This window comes from Rhinopithecus roxellana, chromosome 15 (genome assembly GCF_007565055.1).
Source record: "Rhinopithecus roxellana isolate Shanxi Qingling chromosome 15, ASM756505v1, whole genome shotgun sequence".
NCBI lineage: Eukaryota > Metazoa > Chordata > Mammalia > Primates > Cercopithecidae > Rhinopithecus > Rhinopithecus roxellana.
In genome coordinates this window covers 114,609,185-114,636,038 of record NC_044563.1, presented here as the reverse complement: position 1 = coordinate 114,636,038, position 26,854 = coordinate 114,609,185, and the positions used below count along the sequence as shown (strand labels likewise).

Genomic DNA, 26,854 nt, shown 5'->3' with positions numbered 1-26,854 from the left:
CCTCCAGGGCAGTAAGTTAATAACAAATGGCACTATAATGACAGATTCAGGTTTATCTTACTACACACACACACACACACACAATCTATTTTTGCCATACTTCAGAATCTGGGTAGCAGTTGAAGAAGAACCAACATATGAAGTCATATATCCATGGTACATGAGTTTCTCTGAGTTTTCAAAGGAGCTATGATTCTAAGTTTCATTGCAAACCACATGATATTACAAAGGGTACTCAGTTAAGGAAGGAGTGATGAGGAGTCCTCACTAAAGAATAAGCTCCATGGCACAGGGATCTTTGCCTTCTTACTGCTGCATGTTTAGAATCTAGATCATAAACTGGTTCACAACTGTATTGTTATCTGGAAAAGCAGAATCCTGGTGGTAAATAACAACAATCACATCCAGTTCGTGAACACATTCCATTGGCCGTGCCTTGTGCTAGGTGGTCTATATCCCCCAGCATGATTGTTTTTATTATCCTCAACTGCTTTTTTTCTTGAGAAAACTGAGGCACAGAGGAGTGGAATGATTTGCTATAGTTCATACAATTAATAAATATAGAGCCAGAATTAGGACCGTATAATATCCGCCAGCCCATCTCCTCACAAACTAGAAAGACAATGTAGTGGTGACCCAGCTCCTTGTTTTGCTTCTGCCATCAACTAAATAATGCTGTGCAAATTACCAGTCTTCTGCATATCAGAGTCCTTTTCATTGAATTTCTGAGTTCATAGTCAATCAAGAAGAGCCTATCCATATATGAATAATCCATGCACAATCTTTAGACTAAGATACGTCAGTATATTCTGAAATTTTATTAGATATTCAAATAAAGCTTGAATTGATCTTAATTTCCACAAAATAGTTTATGTTTTTGATGACATATCCCTTCTTTATTTGCTTTGTGTTGAAATTACATTGGTCTATTGTCTAAGGTTCAACTAGGGAGTGATTTTCTTGGTTATTTCAGATAAATCACATTGAAAATAACGTGTGCCTAGATTGGGAGAAATGTAATGAGTCTCAGGCAAAACTAGAAATTAGATAATAGGTACATGAACTTGAATAGCTCTTCATCCCCATCCTTTAATGCAATATGTGCAATTTAGGCATTTTTTTTCTTTTAATTTTTAGTCAGTTCCCTTAGCCCTTATGGAACTATTTTAAAAATAAAATAAGCCTGCCTTTGTGAACACCGGATTGCAGACTAACCCACACTGTAACAAATAAAGAAGGGGTAAGATTTCGAAGGCAAAGATGTGTTTACTTGAATCTTGTCTCTGCTACTTTCTACCTATGCAACCTTAGGGCACAAGTTCACCATTTCTGTAATAAGAACAATATACCTATTAAATACCTCCATGATAAGAATGAAAACTACCCTTATTAGGAAGCAAATCAAGCGTAAATAAAGAGGAATGCCTTGAGCCCATCTTGGTGAAGCTCAACACCTTGTATGATGATGATTAGATTGTATTCTAATATCGGGTTTATATTGTCTGGATATTAGACAGTTTGTTCCTGGTCTGTGTTTCACAGTCATAACAATAAAATAAGCCTGCTTATTTATCTGCTTATTAATCTGTTATCAGTTAATTTTATTTAACAGGGCACTTACATAACACTCTGTGCCGAACACCATTTTAAGTTCTTTATAAATGTTAACTCATTTAATCATCATACTACTCTGTTTATTCTAATATCTGCACATCCTTAGAACATCACAAACATCTCGTGCTCTCCTCATAAAACCTTCCACTGTATCATCATTTCTACTTAAGGACCGAGTAAATCAAACGCATATACCTACCATGAGACAGCATCAAGTCTCCTAACCAGGTCTGCAAAACTTAGATGAAGTGCTGTTTCAACTCTGCACTAAAGAAACCCAAGGTGGGCCTTCTCTTTTCAAGCCCCTGACTTCTTTTGGTGCTACTTAAAGCTTTTTCTTACTGGCTTTCCATCTGTTATTTTTAGCTTGCAAAAACACTTTACTGTTCTTTGAAATGTCAGTCACCAGAGCCCACAAGGTGTAATTTTTGGGACAAGAGATTTTGCATACAACATGTATATTTTATATATTTTGGTTTTTTGGATGAACTTACCATGGCAGGTACTAATTTTTTAGAATTGTTCTAAGGTGCTAGAAATAGGAAATGTTCTAAGATGCTAGAAATAGGAAATGATATTTGAATTCTAAGGTACACATTGTCCTTTGGCAGAGGCAAAGGAAGATGAAATTAATTGCTGAAGCTATGAAATGTTAAATCATTCAAGGGATATTAAGTGATGTGAAAAACAATAATATTGTGAGAAGTTCTGCGTATTTGGAATAGTGTTCAACTTTCTGAACACATCATGTGGCTTTTGAAATTAAACTCATACTAATTTTGAGTGATCATGGCAAAATATAACCATGACATTTTTCTAGGATGTCATTTTCAAACTACGATTAAAATTTAAAACACTTGCTCACTTCTCTTTCTTGTGAATAAAATAAATTCAGGGTTAACAGTTGCAATCATCTTCATTAATGAGAAATTTTGCACGTTTAGTACACTAAATTCTTGGTTATCCAGCAAGGTTTGATATTAAATTAATTGGATGAAAGAGTTGCAGAATTGTTCAAGTGAGAGTTTTACTATCAGAACAACCTGTAGAATGTAGATTAATTCATTTAACAAATCTGTTTTGAGCATCTACTATGTCAATAGATACTGAGGCTACAATACAGTGGTGAGTAAAAACAATTATGCTACTTATTCTTATGGGTCTTGCAGTTCAGTTGATAAAGCAGGAGATGGTAATAAATTATATGTAAATTTACAATTGTATTTACTATTGCAATGGAGAAGTTCATGGAGCTATTTTATGCTATGCAAGTATCTACTAAGGGGAACTAACCTGTTCTGAGAAGGCCGACAGGATAGCACTGGGAAGGAGTAAGAATAGCTTTGTAGTGCTTATCAAGAAAACCTAAAAATCCATAGACTTGGGACCAGCATTTCCACAATGAGGCATTTTTCATAAAGGAATACTTTAGGTTGTGCTGAGCATTTTAGCTATCAGGACAAGGCGTTGTTTTTATTACCAAAATATTGGAAACAGCCTACATATTCAAATGTAAATAGTTACATTTATGTTATAAATATTAAACTATATCAACTATCAGATATCTTTTTTAAAGAACATAGAAGTTTTTATTGTCATAAGAGATATTTAATGAAAAAGATTAGGTTACAAAATGGTGAACATTTAAAAGGTCTTCACCTTCATCCTGACCCTACCCTTCCTAGTTACTCAATTTATACTATTTGATTTCAAATGTATAAATGAGAGTAAGAGTTAGTGGAGTTTACTCCGGAGTATAAATGGTAATACTAGTGTAACAATACAGATGTACAGTGTTTGTTGCCCTATGCAGCAAAGAAAGAATTGTGTCAATGTTGCTGCTGTTTACCATGAATTTATTTATTGCATTTTATCTAAGATAAATACTTTGTTCTCTTGCAACAGCTTTCTGTGAAGAGGGCTGCAGATACGGTGGAACGTGTGTGGCTCCTAACAAATGTGTCTGTCCATCTGGATTCACAGGAAGTCACTGCGAGAAAGGTAATCTAGCTTTTTTTATGGGGGATAGAGAGAAAGATTGGTAGAAAGATTAATTCAGAAAGAATAACAGCTCTTTCTTTAGGAATAATACTGTGGATTGACTTGATACATTGTATTGTGATGGTGGATGTGGCTCTCCCAAAGTGGGTACCTTTCCATCCTTGCATAAAAGACTACCTCTGAAAATAGAGCTTCATTTGCCTTCCCTCCGTCGCGTTTAATTTAGCAAGGTCAAGTCTTTTCTCTGCTATAGCTCAGTGTGCGTTTTTAGTGCTAATTAGAGATAAAGCCTGATGAACTGACCTGCCTCACTTATCATCTATTGGGTAGCATCACACAGTTATTAGAATTATAACAATCTGCTGTGTCAATGGAATCTAAATGAGCAGCACATGCTTCTTGTGTAAAACCACATTAAATAACTCCAGCAGCAGGTTTATTGGTGTGCTTGAGATTTTATTCTAATATTGGTTTATCAAGAACATTATCATTCATAGATCTGATAATATAAGCCAATTAGTGTAAGTAAGATTACATTATATGCAACTTTCTATTTGCAATAAATGTTATGCTTACATTTGGCACTATTTGGAGAAATCCAACTCTCTTATTGATTGGAGAAGTCCTCCTATTTGTGTACAAGTGAAATTTGATGTTCAGTGCCAATGTGTGTGTCAGTACAAACAAGGGGATTATGACACGTAAAAGTGAATATTTTAGTTTGTTTTTCCATGTGTTTTGTTAGGGTAAAATCACTGCATTGTGTTTTTTTTCTGACTCTGGAATATCACACTTACTGCTTTTCTTATCATAGCATAGAAAAATGGAAATAGGATGTCGTATTTATTATCCTTATTATTACATGAACGGGGAGGTGTCTTTGTCTAGTGCCAGAGATATAAGCAAAGCTCTTGTTTCCTTTCCTTCATGTTTAGAGGCTTCTGAATTTAGATAACATTTTTTAATGTGCACATTTATTATATCTCACCCTGACCAACCTATTACATTGCGCTGCCTGTATATTTATGAGGCAGCCTAATCCTTTTAAACGCATGTCAAAAGGTAACTAAAATTGTTCAATAAGGAAATCAGTGAACAATATTTGCACCACTGTTTCTCTATTTTCTGACATTATCAACAAATAAAAAATATATCAAATAATTGTTTTTTCTTTAAAAAATGTGAAAGAGCCATGTACAACCTTTGAGCAGCCCAAGAGAATTACCACATAGAGCTGAAGAATTTTTGCTAAAAGCTGAGAAACTTAAGGGTAACTTAGGACACATGTCTTTACTGCACTACAATTAATTTTAAGTAGGTTTTTTAAAATGAAAAAAAAAAAAAGATTTCTTACTGCTTCCTGTAGAACTGCTCTATTCCCTAAATTGAATGCACAGAATTAATGGGGACAGAATGGTGATAATGATAATGTCAATAATCATGGATACTACTACTAATGATATGCCATTTATTATGCAATAATTGTTAGGATTTTTAAATTAATATTTTAAGATTAAACAAAGGAGGTAGATATTACTACTCTTATATGTAATCAAACTAAAGTTTAGCTAGTGTAAGTAACTTATGCAATTATTAGCACTGAGAATAAAACACAATTGTATCCCACAAAGCCTGTGTTATCAAACCTTGCATGGGTTTTTCAAGGATACTACATGGATTTTTTATTAAAATGTATATTCTTGGGCCACCTCTCCAAACTAGATGGAATATCAGGGGGTGGTTTCACGAATCTGCATTTTCACCAAGCACCTCAGGATATTTAACCATAGCAACTAGCAACTACTGTAACATTCTTATTTTCTTACATTACAAAGAACTGGAGGGAAACATTACCTTAGACCAGGGCCTGTGATCAGTGGCAGACCAGTAAGAGTTGATTATGGTGTCTCATGCCTTCTTGATTTGTCCTTTGTCCTTTTCTCTGCCCAGTAAGTGGGTGATTGCATCAGTGCTTACAGTCTGGTTTGTAATGTGGAGTCAGAAAATTATAAAGGAGAAAATCAAGACCAGGGAAAAAGTTAGACAGAGATAGGCAAGCATGGGTCCCTATGTAAATATTAAAGTTGACATGGAGAATTACATATTCTTGAACTCTTGTACAACCATCATAAAGGGAAAAAATACAATAAAATAAAACAAGGTTTCTCTGCATTTAATGCTATACTTCATCTGTAGCAAAGTCATTCCACTTAATATTGGCCAATACTCAAATTCTATCAGATTTTTCATGGAATGAATAAAGTACATATTTATCAGTCAGTTGTGCGCAAGGGATCTAAATAAATTATGGGCTTAATACAGAAAATCTGAGCCATTATCTTGTCTGAGTTATTTTGTCATGTTGATCATTAGCAATAAACATTAAATAAGTCTATTTGCCTTCGAATAGTTGTGCTAGATGCCTTGAGACTCATAGTGCCAAAGGAAAAATGCAAATGAATTGTGAATGTCTTGTGGCATGATTACACTAAATCTTTCATGTGATTTATTTTAATTTTAAGGCTAAGTAAATGGTCCCATTTGAGCTATATAGAATCCACTTATGTTTAGTCTTAAGCATGTTCTTTTATCCCCCTAGTTATTGGTTTTATTCATTGCCTGCAATATTCAGCCTTTCGAAATTCAAGTACACTTAGTAAAATCATTTAAATAATTTGTTAAAGAAAATTCCTATCTGATGTTAATAATCCCACTTGTGTTTGGTATGGAACACACAGATGAACAACTCTGCATTTACTTTCCATTGATGACATTTCAGTAACCTTAAACTTTTCATAACCCGCCTTGAGCAAACATTTTGCCTCCTTTGGTTTCTAAACAACGTAAAATTCTAGTTCTTCTCCTACCCTTCAACTTCCTTCTCTGTGTGCTTAGTTTGATTTAGTTTTACAATTAGCATGGAGATGTGTAAAGAGAAAGATGAGTGAAGAATCAGTAAGAGTAGTAGTTTTTCCATTCTTAGGATGGAAAAGGGCTGCTGGTAAATGCTCTCTTCTCAACCTGGCTAAGAACTAAAAGGACAGAATACCACACTGATGTAATGTAGCCACCCACAAAACAGCATGAAACAACACAAAGTCCTCCTAGAGAATTTTCACATGTAAAATCAAAGAGCTACACTAAATCCAAATGTATGTTAACTGCCACAAAACAGCAGAAAGTCACCCTCTAAGAAGTATGTGAGACTAAGTTTTCTATTTGGTATTTTTACTTGCAAATTTGCAAGCAACAAGAAGGATAGATTAAATACGAAATATGGAGCTATGACTAGATCAGGATTTCTATTTTTTTTAGTGGCTTAAAATAACAAATGTTTATTATCTCATAGTTTCTGTGGTTTGAAATTTGAGAGCAGCTTAGCTGAGTGGTACTAGCTCAGTGACTTTTATGAGATTGCAGTCAAGATGTTGACTGGGCCAGTAATTGTCTGAAGGTTGGGGAGTTTGTTTCCAAGATGGCTCACTCTTGTGGCAATTGGCAGGAGGCCTCGGTTTCTCATTTTGTGGGCCTTTCTACAGTCTATGTGAGTGGCCTTACGACATGACCACTGGAATCCTCCACGTCAAGTGATGAGAAAGAGAGTGAAAGCAAGGAGGAAGCTATAATGCTTTTTGTGACTCAATCAAATGTTGATCGAGTTTTCACGTTGGCCGTATTCTATTCCTTAGAGGAGACTCAGTCCAGCCCACAATCAAGGGGAGAGGAATTAGGCACCACCACTTAAAAAAAAAAAAACGATTGTCAAAGTATTTGTGGGCATATTTTAAAACCGCCACACCATGAACCCTGTTATTTATTCACAAACCTTGGCTCTGATTTTAAACTCCTTGTTTTGGAACCTTTTCCATACCTCTCAAACTTCTCTTGAAATTTTCTGGTTTTAGTCTTTGACTCCTTACAGCTTGTACTCTTGATGATGGAACAAGATGTATCGCTTACTTATCTGACGTTGAACAGCCACAAACTGGGATTCAGATGCCAGACTGTGTGGAACTGACTCTGTGTGTGTGTGTGTGTGTGTGTGTGTGTGTGTGTGTGTGTACAGGCGCCTGTGTGTGCACATGCAGGTGTGGACTTGCACATCCAAACAGAGAAGAAGGAAGAAGGCAGGAGTTTATGAATGTGAATGTAGGTGAATCCTAATGTCTGTTCTTAATCTTTTTTCAACTTTTATTTTAGATTCAGGAGTTACATGAACAGGTTTCTTACCTGTCTATATTGCATGATGCAATAAAATCCTAGATATAGGAGGAGTAATCCTGTCACTTAGGTACTGAGAACAGTACTCAGGAGTTTTTGAGCCCTTGCCCCTTCTCATTTCCCACTCTAGTAGTTCCCAGTTTCTATCATTGCCATCTTTATGTCCACATTTACCTAATGTTTCGCTCCTACTTATTAGTGAGAACATGAGGTACTTGGTTTTCTGTTCCTGTGTTAATTCACTTAGAATAATGGCTTCCAATTTCATCCATGTTTCTGCAAAGGACATGATTTCATTCTTTTTATTACTGTTTAGTATTCCATGGTGTATATGTACCATATTTTCTTTATCCACTCCACTATTGAGCACTTAGATTGATTCTATATATTTGTGAATGTCTACAGTGAATAGTGCTGCAGTGAACATGTGAGTGCATGTGTCTTTTTGGTAGAAAGATTTGTTTTATTTTGGGTATATATCCAGTAATGGGATTTCTGGGTCAAATAATATTCTGAGTTCTTTGAGATATCTCCAAACTGCTTTACACAGTAGCTAAACTAATTTATATTCCCACCAACAATGTGTAAGTGTTCCCTTTTCTGTGCAGCCTCACCAGCATCTGTTGTTTTTTGACTTTTTAATAATAGCCATTCTGACTGGTGGGAGATGGTATTTCACTGTGGTTTTGATTTTTATTTCTCCAATGATTAGTAATGAGAATTGCTTTATATGTTTGTTGGCTGCTTATATGTCTGTCATCTTGTGAGAAGTGTTTGTTCATGTCTTTTGCCAGTTTTTTAATGGGGTTATTTGTTTTTGCTTGTTTAATTGCTTGTGTTCCTTAAATTCTGAATATTAGACCTTTGTTGGATGCATAGGTTGTGAAGATTTTCTCCCATTCTCTAGGTTGTCTGCTTACTCTGTTGATAGTTTATTTTGCTGTGCAGAAGCTCTTTAGTTGAATTAAGACCTAGTTGTCAATTTTTGTTTTTGTTGCAGTTGCTTATGAAGAGTTAGGCATAAATTCTTTCCCAAGGCTGATGGCCATAATGGTGTTTTCTAGATTTTTTATAGGATTCTATAGTTTGAGGTCTTATATTTAATTCTTTAATCCATCTTGAGTTAATTTTTTGTATATGGTGAAAGGTAGGAGTCCAGTTTTATTCTGCATATGGCTAGCCAGCCTATCTCAGCACCATTTATTGACTAGGGAGTCTTTTTCCCACTGCTTATTTTTGTCAGCTTTATTGAAGATCAGATGGCTGTGGGTGTGCAGCTTTATTTCTGGGTTCTCTGTTCTGTTCCATTGGTCTCTGTGTCTTTTTTTACAAGTACCATGCTGTTTTGGTTATTGTAGCCATATAATATAGTTTGATGTCAGGTAGTGTGTGATGCCTCTGGCTTGGTTTCTTATGCTTAGCATTGCTTTGGCTATGCAGTCTTTTTATTTTGGTTCCAAATGAATTTTAGAATGTTTTTTTCTAGTTCAGTGAAAAATTACATCGGTAGTTTGATAGGAAAAACATTGAATTTTGTAGGTTGCTTTGGGCAGTATGGCCATTTTAATGATTCTGATTCTTCCAATCCATGAGCATGGAATGTTTTTTCATTTGTTTGTGTCATCTATGATTTATTATAGCAGTGCTCTGTAGTTCTCCTTGTAGACGTATTGCACCTCCTTGGTTAGATATATTTCGAGGAATATTTTCGTGTGGCTATTGTAAATGGAATTCCATTCTTGATTTGGCTGTCAGTTTGAAAGTTATTGGAGTATAGAAATGCTACTAATTTTTGTACATTGATTTTCTATCCTGAAACTTTACTGAAGTCATTTATCAGTTCCAGGAGCTTTTTGGCAGTCTTTAGGGCTTTCTAGATGTAGGATTATATTGTGCATGGAGAGAAACAGTTTGACTTCTTCTTTTCCTAATAGGCTGTCTTTTATTTCTTCCTCTTGCCATTTGCTCTGGTTAGCACCTCCAATACCATGTTGAATGGGAGTGGTGAGAGTGAACATCTTTGTCTTGTTCCAGTTCTCAAGGGGAATGCTTCCAGTTTTTGCCCATTCACTATGATGTTGGCTGTGGGTTTGTCATAGATGGCTCCTATTATTTTGAGGTGTGTTCCTACAGTGGCTAGTCTGTTGAGAGTTTTCATCATGAAGAGAGATCAGATTTTATCAGAAGCATTTTCTGCATCTATGGAGATAATCATATGGTTTTCATTTTTAATTCTGTTTATGTAGTGAATAACATTTATTGATTTGTACATGTTGAACCAACTTCGTATCCCAGGAATGAAGCTTATTTGATCATGGTGAGCTAACTTTTTCATATCCCATTGAATATAGTTTGCTAATATTTTGTTGAGAATTTTTGCAACTATGTTCATCAGGCACATTGGTCTTTAGTTTTATTTTTTCATTGTATCTTTGTCAGGTTTTGCTATCAGGGTGATGCTGTCTTTGTACAATGAGTTAGGGAAGAGTCCCTGTCTTTGATTTTTTGGAATAGTTTTAATAGAATTGGTCAGCTCTTTGTATGTCTGGTAGAATTTGACTGTGAATCCATCTGGTCCAGGACATTTTTGCATGGTAGGATTTTATTATAAATTCAGTTTTGGAACTTGATATTGGTCTATTCAGCATTTCAGTTTCTCTCTGATTCAGTATTGGGAGATAATGTGTTTCCAGGAATTCATCCATTTCCTCTAGATTTTCTAGTTTGCATATGTAGTGGTGTTCATAATAGTCTGTGCGGATCTTTTGTATTTCTGTGGTATCTGATTGTAATGTCATAGATCAGGATTTCTTAACCTAGAAGACACTATTGACATTTTAGAACAGATAATTCTTTGTTGTGGAGGGCTGTCTTATGCATTGTAGGATGTTTAGTGTCATCCCTGGATTTTATTCATGAAATGTAATTAGTAGTACACCTCCAGTTGTGATCATCAAAAATGTTTTCATACCTATCACCTTAAACACTTGTCATTTCTTTGTGGTGAGAATATTCAAAATTAAGTAAAACTTTAAAAAAGTCTCTAGTAAGGTTAAAGAAAAAGTCTCCAGACATTGCCAAATATCCCCTGGGAGACAAAATCTCATCCCATTAAGAACTCGTGGTCTAGATGTAGCATTTTTAAAAGTCTCTTTTAAAAAATATGCATATATATGTGTATATATATATTTTATAGGTAATAATGGTGCAGTGTTATTTGATAATATGAAAATTATAAGCATTTTTTGACAAGAAAAACACTTTTAATCATCTCCTGAACATTTTTAGAAGTACTTAGGGTTTACTGTGATTAGAAAATGCTTACCCATTCAAGAGCCAGAGACTGGTTGATATCCATCATGTGCTATGAGAGACACACCTTGTAGTCTTAGGAATCAGGTTGGTGTGGAAACTCAGCCTGCTCTATGTTCGCCCTCTCTCAATGGTGGAATAAACATGATGCTCCACCCAAGGAACATGTGACTCCAAACCTTGTGTTCTCCTAAAGGAAGATAGTATACCTATCCTCTTTCTTAGAAGAAAAATTTAAATGTATGTAACAATAAAAGAATTCATCTTATAGTATAAGACTTAGATGCACACACCACACACACTTGTAACGTCTTTGTTTGTTTTTTTTTCCCTGAGATGGAATCTCACTCCATCACCCTGGCTGGAGTGCTGTGGTGTGATCTTGGCTCATTGCATCCTCCGCCTCCCGGGTTCAAGCGATTCTTGTGCCTCAGCCTCCCGAGTAGCTGGGATTACAGATGTTCTCCACCACACCTGGCTAATTTTTGTATTTTTAGTAGAGATGGGGTTTTGCCATGTTGACCAGGCAGGTCTCAAACTCCTGGCCTAATGAGATCCACCTCCTTAGCCTCCCAAAGTGTACCCAGCCAACACTTGTACATTTTAAGGAGAATTTGCACTGAAATGCTTTCTGTATTACAAAGCCACTCAATTAATCATTATTTTCTGGTAGGAAATTGGACTGGATTGTAAATCAGACAAGCCTGCCAATTATACTACATTTCGCCATTATATATTATATGATTTTAGAGTGTTTAAATGCAGTTGTGTAGATATCAGGTATCTATAACTAGTGATTTGTGAATCAGACTGTGAGAACTGGACACGACTACCCAAGGTATAGGCTAGAACACAGTCTAGTATAAAATAATTGGAAAAAATGTGCTGATGTTATAAAAATAGCAGACCTTGACGTTTTCCTCCACATTTGTTCAGAAATAGGTTCATTTACTGTAACTATTATTAAATAAACTCTCATAAGCTTTGAACCTCTCACACTATCCAAGTGTTTTTGAAATATAGTAAGTATCTGATCAAGAATATTTAGGGATATCAGTAAAAAGCAAACAACTTTGAACAGCTTTGTTCATTCACAATATAATTTTGAGTGGTTATTATTTTCCTGTTTTGCTTATATGTTTCCAATTTTCTAATTTTTAAAATAATACATTTAAATTATGTTTATAATAACAAATGATTTTTAAAAGCTTAAAATAAAGAGAACATAACAGTCAAAATTTTTCTGAGTTACTTGGGATTTTTAACCTTTTCTAAAGGAAAATTTTTTGCAGAAAAATTTATTCTACTATCTTTTCTGTGCCCCATGGACTTGCAGATATGTAGACAGAGAGTAATAGTTTGCCTGAGGTATATTGTCAATTTACCAGGTAAAAAGAATGATCAGAAACAAAGACTTCTGTGCTCTTTAATATTTTAAATCTTGCTTGTATTTTGAGAGATCCCTATCAGCATCCATCTATTGATAATTACTTTACCCATCCCTGTTAGTGGAGGAGATTTTAAGAATTTTTAAGAAGGTAAATACTTACTCCCTTCCCATAACAGAGAATAAAATATTTCTTCTATTTCCTCTCCAGTTATCACAGGACTGTGACAAGGGCATCTGGGGGAAGAATGAATGCAAAAGTACATCTTTACATCCATAGCAGACCGGGGAATTATTTAACTTTTCTCAATTTGAGCTTTCTCAGGTTGTCTGGCACATGATACTTGCTCAGTAAATGGCAACTTCTATCATCAATGTTGCTTCTTTTCTTGTGCCTGATGCTCAGAAAGGAGTAAGCAGGGCTTCTATGACATCATTGAAAAAGAGAAATATGATGATTTGAGGTTTCTCTGCATTGCCCATCTAGTTGAACCCACTAGTAAAAGGAGGGTTGCAAATGCTTTTTTAAAACTCTATTAAAGTCAGGTAGATGCGAATATGCTTTGAAGAACTTCCTGTCCTGGATGTTTCCAGAAATTAAGAATGGCAGAAGAGAGGCATCAAACTAGAAGATGAGAGGAGCTTAAACCTGCTAAGACTGAGAGAACGTGATCATGTTTAGAACAGCTGAGAAGTCTTGCCCTGTGCAGTACCCTTTTCATCTCTTCAGTTCTACCCACTCAATGTTTTTCTTCTTTCTTGAATGACATCTCTGCTAAACATCCGGCATACTTCCCTTGGATAAAAAATAGGGTTGACTTGCAATTCTTAGAGCCACTTGGAGCTATTTCACAACCCTTGTCGTTGATCCTGCGAAGATTTTCATTTTTCCAGGTTGTAAACATATGGAAAAATATCTCCAGCAATTTTTAGTCTCATTGTCCAGACAAAGAGCACATTTTCAAGTCATTTCAATTAACTGGAAACATCCATGTCTTTTTTTCACAAACAAGAATTTGAATGAGAAAATAAAGATATTGTCTGGTATACTGAAAAGAGTACTGTATTGATGATCAGAGGTCTGAGTTTTGATATTAAATCTGCCTCTGTGAAGTGAAATTTACATTAATCTACTGTACATCTATTGTGAACCCCAAACTTTTGCATTTATTATTTCCTGTGAGGGAGTTACTTTTATCCTTTTGGACATATATGAGGACATGTATAAGTGTCATTCAGCAAGTAAGTAGTCAGGTTGGGATTCTAACCCATGTATTACGGAATCCAAATTTCATGCACTTTGCTTTATAATCTGCTACCTCTTGATCATTTTGTCAGTGCCTAAGGGCAGTTAAACCTAACAGATTATACAGGAGGTAAAATAAATTACATTTTCCAGTGAGTAATGAGCCATAATCTCTTATTTGATCATGTGCATTGTTTTACATATTCCTTTCAACGTTTTTGTGCCTAAGGCAGGAAAAGAGTAAACAAAAAAGGGGGGAAAATCACAATATCTGAAGTCACAATAGCTTAGTTTTAGTTAAGCTGCCACTATTTACCCGGCTCTGTAACACTGAATCAGATATACTTAACGTTTCTAAGTGTCAGTTTGCCACCCAAAAAAGAAAAGAGATGTTGATATTACTTACTACATAATTTTATTATGAGATTAAATGAGATATTGTACTTGAAACACCTAGTAGAAAACCTGGAACACAGTCAGTGTCTAGAAATTATAGCTACTGATAACTTTAATTATCCAGGGGATAAAATTGAGACTCAGAAATAATAGGCTGCTTGCCCGAGGATACTCAGCAGCTAAACAGTAAAGCCATGTCTTATATTTATCTTTTGCTACTGATGTCTCTCTTGTTCTTCTATTAGTTCTTACAGCCTCTCACTGTACAATTCAAGTGTAAAGTGATTTTACTTGTATCATCTTTCCAGCTCATATTCTCTCTGTTCCCACAAACATTTTATGTAACGTCTTATCAAGCTAACAAAAATTAATTTATGCACTAGAGTTCTGCTCTGGGGAAAGAGTGAGCTAGTTCAGCACCTGGAATAGTGGCATGTTTAACCTGGGTATGGTCCCTGGAAGGGATTTTTTTTTTTTTTTTTCTATTGTTTACTTCTCATCTCTTGAAGTTAAATTGAAGATTTAACACCAAGTTCTCACTGTATTATTGATAGCATGGGTGACTCTTTGTATATAGGAGGAGTTGAGATCTCATTCAAAAGGCTACCCCACTTATACTTCTACAAATACTTTCTTAGTCCTTCGTTGATTCCTCAAATTGAAGAAAGGCAAACATTCTAATTCTCAATTTGACATCAGGAAACCTGGATTCTATTCTCAGATTCCACTACTCATCAGCCATGTGAATAGGGACAACCTCAGCTTTTCCATGTAAAATTGGAGTAATCATCCAAATATGTGGAAGTTGACAAATGGTTAATGCAGGCACAGCTGATTTTTACAAGTATTGCAAACATAGTTTAGCACCCAACTTTGGCACTTAGAAGTCCTTAACAACATTACATTATTGTCTATCAAAACTGTGGCATGGGAAAAATCAAGATTTTTATATCTTGTTACATTACATTTGAATTCAATAAACATTTGATAAATGAATGAGTATAGACAAGGACCCTCAATTTCACATGGTCCAGTCTTTTCATTTTATAGATCTGAAGTTGTAATAACTCTAATTCAAACCTTATTGAAAAGACACCTAAGTTAAAGTATATTATATCAAGAATGGGGAAGAAATGTCATTAACAAGAATAGAATAGAAATTTTTGTCTATTTCTAATAGTTTTGTCAGTCCACCTTTCCATAGGGCCCTTTGTAACTTTACCATTAATGAAGGGAGCCAATCTTTTAAACAGATTGGCATTCTCTGTCAAATAAATAAAGGCTGTTAGGGATTACTTTGTCTATTTAGTAATGCAGAAAATAATTCTTGACTAGATGACAAGCAGATCTTGCTTTTCACCAAGCAAGCACACACTACTGAACTGTGAAAGCCAAGAGTTTGGTTCATATCCTCATTTTTAATCATGTATCCTGGGAAATACAAACACCACTGTAACTTTAAACACAAAGGATAAATAGGAAGGAAATCTAGTTTTCTGTGAAACTGTGAGCAGCTGGAGCCCAGAAGTTACAAACTTTACCTAGTAACTAGCCATAAGTCTTTGTATCCAAGAATATGCACTACACTAAATCATGTGGAAAAAGGCGAATTGAAGCCAATAGCCTAACTCAGAAGGAATAGAACTCTTAGGATTTGCATCATTTGCTCCTAGTAGGACCCACTGAATGATCAGAAAAAGTAGTTCCTGAAAACATTCACTTAGATACGAATTATGATGAATTGATTAATCACACAGCAAGATCTATGCATTTATTATGGTAGTGTCTGAAACGATAAGCAGTTTTTGGTTTTTTGAGCTAATGTGGTTTTAAAGCATTTTCCAGTTTAACAGAGAACTTGAAGTTATCTATGGGTGGCAGCAATTTTAGCTAAAGAGATTAAGCCCATGAGGGGAGATCTGGAAAGATTAAAGAATATCTTACTAAGAAAAACACTTCAGTACCTCCTCAGTGCTTAAAAGATAAAGTCCAACTTCCATAGCATAAAATCTCAAGACTTCCATAATTGGGCCTCTTCCTCCCTCTCCAGCTTTATCTCCTACTTCTCCTTAAATAAATCTTATTTATTTATTTATTTATTTATTTATTTATTATTATTATTATTGCCACTCTGTCACCCAGGCTGGAGTGCAGTGGCATGATCTTGGCTCACTGCAAGCTCCGCCTCCCGGGTTCACGCCATTCTTCTGCCTCAGTCTCTGGGATAGCTGGGACTACAGGAGCCCACCACCAGGCCCGGCTAATTTTCTTTTTTTTTTTTTCGTATTTTTTTGCTAGAGAAAGGGTTTCACCATGTTAGCCAGGATGGTCTTGATCTCCTGACCTCATGATCCGCACACCTCAGCCTCCCGAAGTGCTGGTATTACAGGCGTGAGCCACCGCGCCCCTCCCCTTTAAAGAAATCTTAAGCTGCAGCCCATTCTGAACTACTTCAAGTCACTGAAATGCACCTTCATTTTTCAAACCTCTGAACTTTTGTTTGGAATACTCTCTCTGCCTATTACACACATACAGATTTACATATTGATCATAAGCATGATATTAATAAAAATAATAGAAAAATTAGTTATTGTTTCCAATAATCCAGAATAGTCCTGATTTTCCTCCCTCAAACTATTTTTTTTTTTTTTAATTCTACAATACCCCGTATTACTAACTAGCCAGTACCAACCAGGCCCAACCCTTGAGTTCTGAAGATCAGTCAAGATCGGGCATGTTAAGGGTGGTATGGCCACAGACTCATATTGCTTCTTCCAAGTCTTCTTTCATTACATTTGATGGCAAACTATAATCTTTCACATTCTCTGGGCTGAGGTCTTGAAATCATCCATGATTTCTTTATTTTGCACTGCATATTCAAAATCTTTGGCTTAGCTTTTAAAATATATCTTAAATCCCAACTTCGTATGATCTCCACTGCTATCACCCTTTTACATTACTTTTTACATCATAATCTCTAATCTAGATGATGGCAAAAAACCTACTAACTCATCTTCTTCCACTGTTATGCACCTATAGTCTCCTTTAAATGTAGTAGGCAAAGGGACATTATTGAAACCTAAGTTATATCTTGTCATTCCTCTGCTTCACATCCTTTATAGCTCCCCATTTTCACTGCATAAAAGTCAAAATTATTACAATGGCCTATAAGGCCCTAGTTACTCTGGGCCCACCTACCTATGAAATTTGTTTGTCCTCACCATTCAATGTGCTCTTCCTCACTTTTTATCCTCTTTTTTCTGGCCATAATTGTCTTTTTGATTTTTCTAGAATATGTCAGTTATGTTTTCCTTACTTTTTAAAAATTATTTTATTATAATTTTTCAATTTATTTACCTTCAACCAACTCACACCGTATTTTCCTTACTGCTTTGTTTGCTTGGAATATTCTTCCCTCAGATATTTTCACTGTCACCTCCCTCCTGTATAAAAGGTTTCTGCACAAACATTACCTCTTCAGACAGGCCCTGACCCCTATCTAAAATAATATATTTCCTCCTCCCTATTGCTGTGTTATTGTTCTTTGGAGCCTTTATCACTCTCTGACACAATAGTACTTTTCATATGGCTTCACTGCCCAGCCAGAATATAAACTCCAGGAGGGCAGGGGTTCTGTCTTTGCCATTTTATTTCTGGAGGCCAGGGTAGTGCCTAGCACACAGGAACTGCGTGAAACATTCACTGAAAAAGTAGACAATTTAACAAGAAGAAACTCTTTTATTTTTGTATTAGTCTCCAAAGCCACAATACTGTTATGATACGTCTTGGGAAGGATGAAAAAAATATTGTTGTCAATCACATGCCTGCATTCCTGATATTTTTGGATCATATGTAGCCAGAGTTATCCTTGATGTCTCCTTCTCCCTTACTTTTCCATTCAATCACTAAAGTGCATCTTTTTTTCACCTCCATCCTTACCTCCTAGTATAAACCACTCATATTTGTTTTTTGCCTGAAATGATTTCAGGACACAAGTCTTCAAATCCCCAGCTTACTCCTCCCTCACAAAAATGTTCTTCCTGCATTGCAGCCTGTATAATCCTTATAAAATATAACTATAATCAAAATGTCTCCCTGCTGAAAAAACTTAAATCTTTTCCAGTGCTTTTGTTATAAACACCAACCTTCTTACAGTAGCATCAATGACTCGCTCTGAGTACCTTTTCCATTTTAACTTTTAATCAATATTCCTCCTGCACTAAACACTGTAAAAGTTTATCAAAGCAACTCTGTTTTTCTTTCTCTAGTTTCCTTCTTCTTCCCATAATACGCAGTCCCATCTTTTCCTATTTTATCACATAGATTGTAAGCTTTTCTTCCAAGATATTTTTCAGACTCCTTGCTCAAGATTAGGTTCCCTCCAGTGCACTCCGTATCAACTTGATTTTCCCTTCATAAAATGTATTACATTTCATTGCATGTTTACTTGTTTTCTCTTCCGTTTTTTTCCTACCACCCATCCCTGTAGCACAACCAACATTTGTTTAACTTCCCTTTCTAATCACCCCCTCCCAAAAAAAAAAAAACCCCTTCAAAGTATTGCTGAATCTGTGTAGTAATTATTAACCCAGAGTGTCTCCAAACCAAAACACTATTTTTCTTCTATTCTTTTCCTACTGGTGCCATTCTTCCCATTCCAAGGTGTTAATTATATATATATAGGTGTTATATATATAAATGAGGGCATGTTGGATTTGTATATCATGTTGTGAATGACAGAAGCATTAACATCTTATTTAAAAAACCTTGATATTCATAAACTAGAAGTTCATTTCAGGAAGATAAGCGAGGCCCCACTTCCTTCCATAGACAAAGCTATGGTCTTTCATAGCACTGATCAGATAAGAATGGCCAGATATAGTATTTTCCTGGTTCTTAAATTGTCCAGCGGTTTCTTTTGGAGCAGACCATCTGATTGGAATGGTTAAAGAACTGCAAACTGCACTTTTAAATTTACTGTCAGCAAATTCTTATGGTACTCTGTTTCAGTAAAATGATGCTAACACTGAAGGGCAAGCCTAAAATTTTTCCAGATGCTTGGTCTCCAGCTATGTGGAAATACTGCATTCACTTGTGTGTTCTCCATAAATTCCATGCATTAGCCTTTTGGAGATGTTTGCATTTATTTTCATATGTGTATTTTTGTCCCAGTGTCTTTCACAGTAGCAATACTTCCCTAGTCTCTGAAAATTAGGGTCAGAATGGTGAAGGAACCATTTAAACGACATAGCTCTTATTTAATGTTTAGGCTAGACCTTCATTTAAGCTAGACTTCGTGCTACAGGATTGATGTATGTCACTTAATCTTTATCATCCAGAAGGTAAGCATTGACCAACATCCTTCACCCTACATTGCTTGTCTAATTTCACCACATATTTCTACACCCCTTCCCCTGGCCATGTTTCAAACATATCAGCAATACCTCAGGGCATTTATACCTAGTGTTCTCTCTTTCTGGGATATTTTTCCTCCATATATATCCAGGATTCATTTCTTAACCTGCTTTTAGGTTTCTATTTAAGTGTTACTTATTAGTAAGACATTTTCTACCATTCCATTAAGATTGCAATACTGAACCTGGCCCCAGATAATAGGACCTAATTTCCCTGCTGTTCATTTTTTCTGTTGCACTTTTCACCATTCAAGACACTAAATGTATCACCGATCTATCTTTTGTATTGTCTGTTCCTCCCACTTGATGGTCACCCACCATGAATGCAAAGATTTTTTTTGTCAGTGTTTGCTGCTACAGCCCAGCTCTTGGAACAGTCCCTGGAACTCAGTTTGCACTCAAGAAATATTTATTGAATGAATGAATCAATGATTATCCTAATTTATTGGGTAAACTGAGATTAAGTTCTGGTAAGGTAGTATGCACAAGATTATAGGACTAGGAAGTGTCAGCGCTGTGATTTGAACAGCTCTTTGTGCCTCAAAGCTCAGGCTTTTAAAAACTTCCCTTTGCCACTCTTCTCAAAAAAGCAAGGCTGAATACAAAAGTTTTGACAACTGCAAAAGCTCATATCTTCTGTGTTTTTTCTCAGTTGAATTCTGAATTCTGAGTGTGTTACTATGGTAACCCTATATACCATCTACACTGCATTGATGTTCTGAGAGACTTTCTTCATCATTCTTAAGTTAATACAGTCTTCCTTGTAAGGGATTGCTATAATAGTAATATTTTATATTAGTGCAGATCTTTGTAGTGTCTAGTGCATTTTTCCAGGTACTATATTATCTTTTAAAAAATCTCATAACAGTTTAATGAGGATTATATTGCTATCATCATCCTGATTTTACAGATGAGAAAATTGAGGCTAAGAGGTTAAAGAAATAGCTTATGTTTGCAAAGCTAAGAACAGGGGGACAACTAGAACTTAAATTCTTGTCTGGTATTTAAAATTCTGTGCTTTTTTTTCTGGTATGCCATACTGCCTTCAGCCTTCCTTCTACAGAGGTGTCCATTTTTCTTGGGCCAAATCATTAATATAGAGGTTTTATATTGAAAGTGTTGGAAGGATGACATTGTAATACCTGTAGCCACAGGGCATTTCTACATCAGGGCAGTGGGGTCACAGTATGCCTTTTTGAGCTGGGCATTTTTTGCCACTTACCATGTGACCTTGATCAAGTTATATAACCTCTCAATCTGTATCTCCCAACACTGTCATAAAAATTAGAGAAAGGCTAATTAGCAAACAGTAGATAATATAAATTAGTAGGTAGTGAAGAGTCATAGGGTACAAACTGTTATCTAGAGCTGCTTTATTTGAGAACAATTTTATCAATCATAGCTACCGTTTATATAGCTCTTTACAGTCCCAGACACTTTCAAAGACATTTTGTTTTTAGAGCATCTCAACAAAACAGTGTCAAGTAAGTTTAATTCCCATATTACCCACAAAGAAATATATTCATATAGGTTAAATAGCTTATCTAAGTTCATTCTAATATGAATCATTCAGTTGCATTGCTCCAAGCTTTGAACTTGAAGTAGAATGAAAGCAACATGAGCCTCTCAATGATGCCTCCTTCTTCAACAGGGATGAATAATTATGTTTTATCCTTAAAAATCCCCACATGTTAAAGTATGGCATAACACATCCCCAGAGAAATATAATTCAAAAAACCAGAGGGAAATAACATTTCTGAAGAGATGTTCACAGATATCTACTGTACCAACAATTAGGAAATTTATGAATAGTCATCTAAAATTAGTTTCATATATACCTATAGATTCTTCCCCGGTTGAACACTGTCATCTTTGTTTTTCTCGATGAAAACTTACTTTTAAGTCAGATAAGTACATTCTAATGGCAGGAACACTATGCTTATATTTGTATATTTTAATAGTTACTAGCTCCCAAATTGCTGGTTATCTTAGCAGAGAACCTTATTGTACTCTTCAGTCTGTCAGTATATCAATAGCTAGTATTTTTTAGATGGGTCTGTGAAAGCCACTATTGTAGTACTTAAATGGATTATAGGACCTATGCCCTTATTATTCTCTTTTATAGGTGAGGAAGCTGAGGCTTGAAAGAGTTAGGTAACATGTTAATAATCACACAGCTGTTTGTTAGGTTTGAGATTGGGATGTCCATCTACGGCAAAATAGGCAGTTTCTGGTTTTCTAAGTTCTTAAATATCTGCATTGTTGGAAGTATTCCTGATAAATAATTTATGCTTTTAAATTTAAGTCACTCTGTCTTTCTCTCTTCAACTCTTATAACCTTTAGCGAATTATTATCTAGTAAAAATTTGGATTAGTAAATGTCACATTCTGCTCTCCTTTCCTTAAGGGCTGCTCTCAAGCCTTGAAATAATTCTTAAGAGTGCAGAAAGAGGGAAAAGCAGGTCTGGAAAACTCACAAAAAGTTAGCAAACTTTTTGAAAATATGTATATAGAAAAGCACACCAAGAGGAACCACTCTCCTGGTTTCCAACACCCCAGGTTAGTTTTCCTGTTTTGAAATATTGTACAAATTGAATCAGACTATAAGACCTCTTTGTGTCCAGATCCTTTTGTTCAACATTAAATTCATACGATTTATTCATGCTGTGAATTAGTTGTAATTTGTTATTTCTCACTGTGGAATAGTATTTTATTTTGTGAATATCTCAAAATGTATTAATCCATTTCATTGTTGGACATAGGGGTTGTTTCCAGTTTGGGCTATTTTGCTACAGTAACTATTGTTGTATATGTACTTGGGTGACCATATGTATGTATTTCTATATACCCATATCTAAGAATAGAATTGCCAGGTATGCTTAGGTGTAGTTTTAGTAGATACTGCCCAGTTTCCCGAAGTTGTTATACCCATTTATATTCCTAATAGCCATAAATGAGAATTCCAGTTGCATCGTAATTTTGTCAATACTTACTTATTACCTGCCTTTTTCATTTTAGCCGTACTGGCAGTATGGTAATTACATTATAGTTTTAACTTGTACTTCACTGAATGACTTATATAGTGGAACATATGTGCTTATTGATAATTTGGTTATAGTAGTTTGTAAAGTACTTAAGCATTTGGCCCTTTTATTTATTGTGCTACCTGTTCTTTTTGAAAGCACAAAGCTTAAAAAAGTCAAATAGTTCTATAAGATTGGCTATAACTCCTTGCTCCTATTCTATTCTAGAGTCATTTTCTTTCCCATCTCTATAATAATAATAATATATTTACATTACTATTTCTAGAGTTTTTTCAGTTTTAGATGTTACCTATTGACTTCCCACCATGGAAGATGAAGAGTTGATTCTTTTTTCTACCACTCATCCACAGTGTGCATGGGTGAACACACACACACACACACGCATGCACCCAAACACTTCCTGTTTCTCTACATACTAGATCAGTATTCACTGTTTACCTTATTATGTATATGTAAGCAATATTTATAGGTGGACTATGAAGTTAGCTATCATTACTTCTTTATTACACAAATGTTTGCTTTCTCTGGATTTAATGATTAACTAATTTTGTTATTGCTGTTTGTTCAGTTTTTCATTCACTCAATGTCGAGTCAACCTCAGATTCTCTGCTAATAATAATATCCTCCCAATACATTTACATGTATTTGATATTTTATGATGTTAATTCCATGAAATAAATTTTTCCAGAACATTCTGCCCACTTCATTCTATACTGGAAGCTCTTTCTGTCTACGACACAACTGTTTCCATCAGGTTTTTTTTCAACATCATCTCTTTTTTGTTGTTGAATCTCCTGTTCCTGTATCCTTTGTATTTATCCTTTTTGGGATTATACCCCTATCTTTATAGAACAGATTTTTAATTAACTTCTTAAGGAAGAGTGCATAGGAGCTAAGTTGTTCAAATGTTGCACATCTGAAAATGTTTTTATTCTTCCTTTCTATTTAGTTGATAGTTTGGATGGGTATAGAAGTCTAGGTTATATAAAACATTTTTCATGAGAATATTGTAGGATTAACTGTATTGTCACATTTTTCAGTATAACTTTAGAGAAACATAATATTGTCCTATTCTTGTTCATTTATATAAACTCTACCTTTCTCTCTTTGAGAAATTGTGTCCTGTTTTTTCATCCTCAGGAAATTTGATGATAATGTGGCTTTGTGAGCATCTATTGTTAAATCAGTGGGTTGGAGACTTTGAAAAACCTTTCAACTTAAAAATCCCTGGTTTCGTTTCTGGGATTTTAAAAAATGTCCTTCATGACTCCCTTACATTTTCTCTGTTCTTTATTTTTGGAACTCTTATTATTTGGGTGTCAAACCTTTCAGATTTGTTTTCTAATTGTGTTATTACTTCTGCCTTACTTTTCATATTTTTCTTCTTTTTATTATTATTTTTTCTTTTTGTGGGGTGATGGAGGAGACATTTCATCAACATTATCTTCCAAAGTAATTGAGTTATTCATTCAAGCAGCTACCCTGTTTCATTATTGCTTTCTGAATGTTTTTGAGACAGTCTCCCTCCACTCAGTCTGGAGTGTGGTAATGCAGTCATGGCTCACTGCAGCCGGTCTCACATAATCTTCCCACCTCAACCTCCAGAGGAGCTGGGACTACGTACAGGTGCATGCATTTTTCCCTTATCTTCACTTTTCTTAAACATTCAGTAGTCCTTGGTTATCTGCTGATTTTTAAGAGTGCCACTTATGAAAAGTTGATTTAAAGCTCAGTTTACCTATGTGGGATTCTGACGTCAATAATTTTAGGTTCATTCTTTTGAACCATTCAGAGCTTGTAGGGAAGAGTCTTTCCATTTCCTAGAAATTAGTTCCTATAAATTAATTAAATTTCTGGAGCAATTAAACTTGATTGATAGCATTCTGAGAGTCAGGTCGGAAGAATAATGCATAGGGTTGTAAAATTCAGGTTGTAAATTTTTAATTAATACCCCTGTCTCAGTATGGTATTTCTGCTCTCAACTATGTTCTGATCTTTGTGGTACCCTCTGCTGAGACTAAATCTCTAGTGTTTGCTGGGGCAAAAGAAAGGCAGTAGCCTGGCTGGGGTAAGGAAACAGCTCTGAGGAATCTAACTGCTTTTTAATCTGACTTCTAATTAATTTTCCTATTTTAGCTTCACTGTTCCCCATAGTTTCAGAGATAGTTGATGCCGCCAATTACTGGGTGCTATGCAATAAATTGCTTCTTGGCTTTCTCCACTCCAGGCTATGAGTGGTTTTCTCCTGTCTTCCAAGTGAGTTATCATTTGTCCACCTCTTTTCTAGATTCCAAAATTATGTTAATTTTATCATTTCTCCTACGTGCTTTACCCAAGAGGGTTTATATCCTTTATGATTTGTCTTTAGTATTATCTTGTTGGAGTTGGAGAGGAAAAGTAGGGGTAAATATGATTATTTAAGCCAATATCTTTAACCAAAAGCTAGCCCCTTAGTTCTAAAACTGTTTCTTTCCCACAGATAAAAAGTCAAAAGAAGCCCTAGTCAATGTGATAATTTATATATGATAATAATATAACTGACCATGAAGATAGTCATATGATATAAAATGTCATCCACTTTCAGAGAAAAAAGGTTAATGGAATGAATACAATTTTATTTTATACTGCATGACAATTACTCTTTACAAAAAAAAATATTAACAGAGACTTTCTGCAAAGACAGACATGTCCCCTTTGGAAGCAGAGTATTTATCTAATTTCAAAGACCAATAGAGCATTATTTAAGATGTTAAATGTTTGAATTATTCTTTTAAATTTGCAGGATGTTATGGGAAATTGGGACTATAAATTGCCATTCCACTAAGGATAGTTAAGTCAGAATTTTTTTTTTAAGCAAGAGCTATTTCACATGAAATTTTATGTGAAATATAATTTCAAGTGATTTGGATGTGCTTTCAATGGTTTAAAACAGGACCAATGGAATTTAAATAAGGGGAAATGGGAAATGGTAAAGGGAAATATAGTGCATAATTGGGGTTGAAGGACCATCCAGATACCACAGAGATGAGCTCTGAGATCAGTCTTATTTAACAACTTCATTAATGATCTGGAAGGAGAATTCAACAGGTTAATTAAATCTGCAGATGGTCCTTTGTGGAAGTTACAAATACCAGGGAGAACTGAGAAATAATGTAGAAAGACCAGGGAGTCAAAAGCTTTGATAGCTGTGGGCACAGAAGAGCAAAATTAAATTTGGGAAGGATAATTACAATTAAATATACTTTGTTCAATGAAAAAAGGAGTTAAACTGCAAACAATGCTGAATAGAAAACAGTAAAGCTAAAAACATTCTGTGGCTGATGAGCAATTTATTTAGATAAGAACAAAGCTTTCTGACTATAGAAATAAAGTTATTTTTAAATAAACTGTACTTTACAATTTATCTGTTCTGTGCCTGATAGTCATAAAACAAGGATTTAGTAACCTGCATTTGGCTAGTGTTAAAAAGACAGGAAAGCATTGCTCTACCTCTCAGATGTGCTTATTTTCTAGTAGAGTAGATTAGAAAGTCATGAAAATACTCTAGTAGATCCTGAGATTAAGATGGGGAAATGATGGATAGAGCAGGAGATCATGGGGGGAACATTTGAAAGATGACTATGAAATAGTTCACTTCCACTTTTAAACATGGGTGGTTAGTGTTAATGTGCTAGGTGGTTGAAAAGATTGGCAGGTACTTTTATACCCTTTTCCGGTAGTACCGTTGGCCATGGGAAGTCCTCTCAGGTCTGGTTATTGGAAGAGCTTCTTTAATTTTGAAAACATGATCAATAGTTAGAATTCTACCAAGGCCTGGGGCAGTAGAGCAGACTGGACGAAGTTATAATGGTAACTATTAGAAATAGAAATCAGATACACCCCAGGGTACACACAGCCAAAAGGTCAATCATTTATTGAGTATATTGCCTGTGCCAAGATGGCTGCAAGTACTTTACATAAGTTAACTCCTTTAATTATTACACATATCCTATAGGATTAGACATTATTCTTATCTCCAATTTGCTGTTAAAAAACCCTGAAACCTGAAAAATGTAAGAAAATTACACAAGTTTAAGTGCTAATAAGCACAGGACACTAGGATTCAAACCTAGGGAGGCCTGCTTCCAAGATTTATATGTTTGTTTTCCCCAGCTATGTTATAGTATCCCTCATAGAATATGACCATAAATAATATATACAGAATTCATATAAGTATATA

At 35.2% G+C, this 26,854-nt stretch overlaps 1 protein-coding gene across 1 annotated transcript in view; it reads left to right on the top strand.

Moving 5' to 3' along the window:
- The window catches only part of NELL1 (neural EGFL like 1), a 949,982-nt gene that overhangs the window by 734,511 nt on the left and 188,617 nt on the right, over nt 1-26,854 (top strand). Inside the window, 1 exon segment of the mRNA XM_030918045.1 lies at nt 3,520-3,615. Within this exon segment, the coding sequence (XP_030773905.1) occupies nt 3,520-3,615 (96 nt within the window).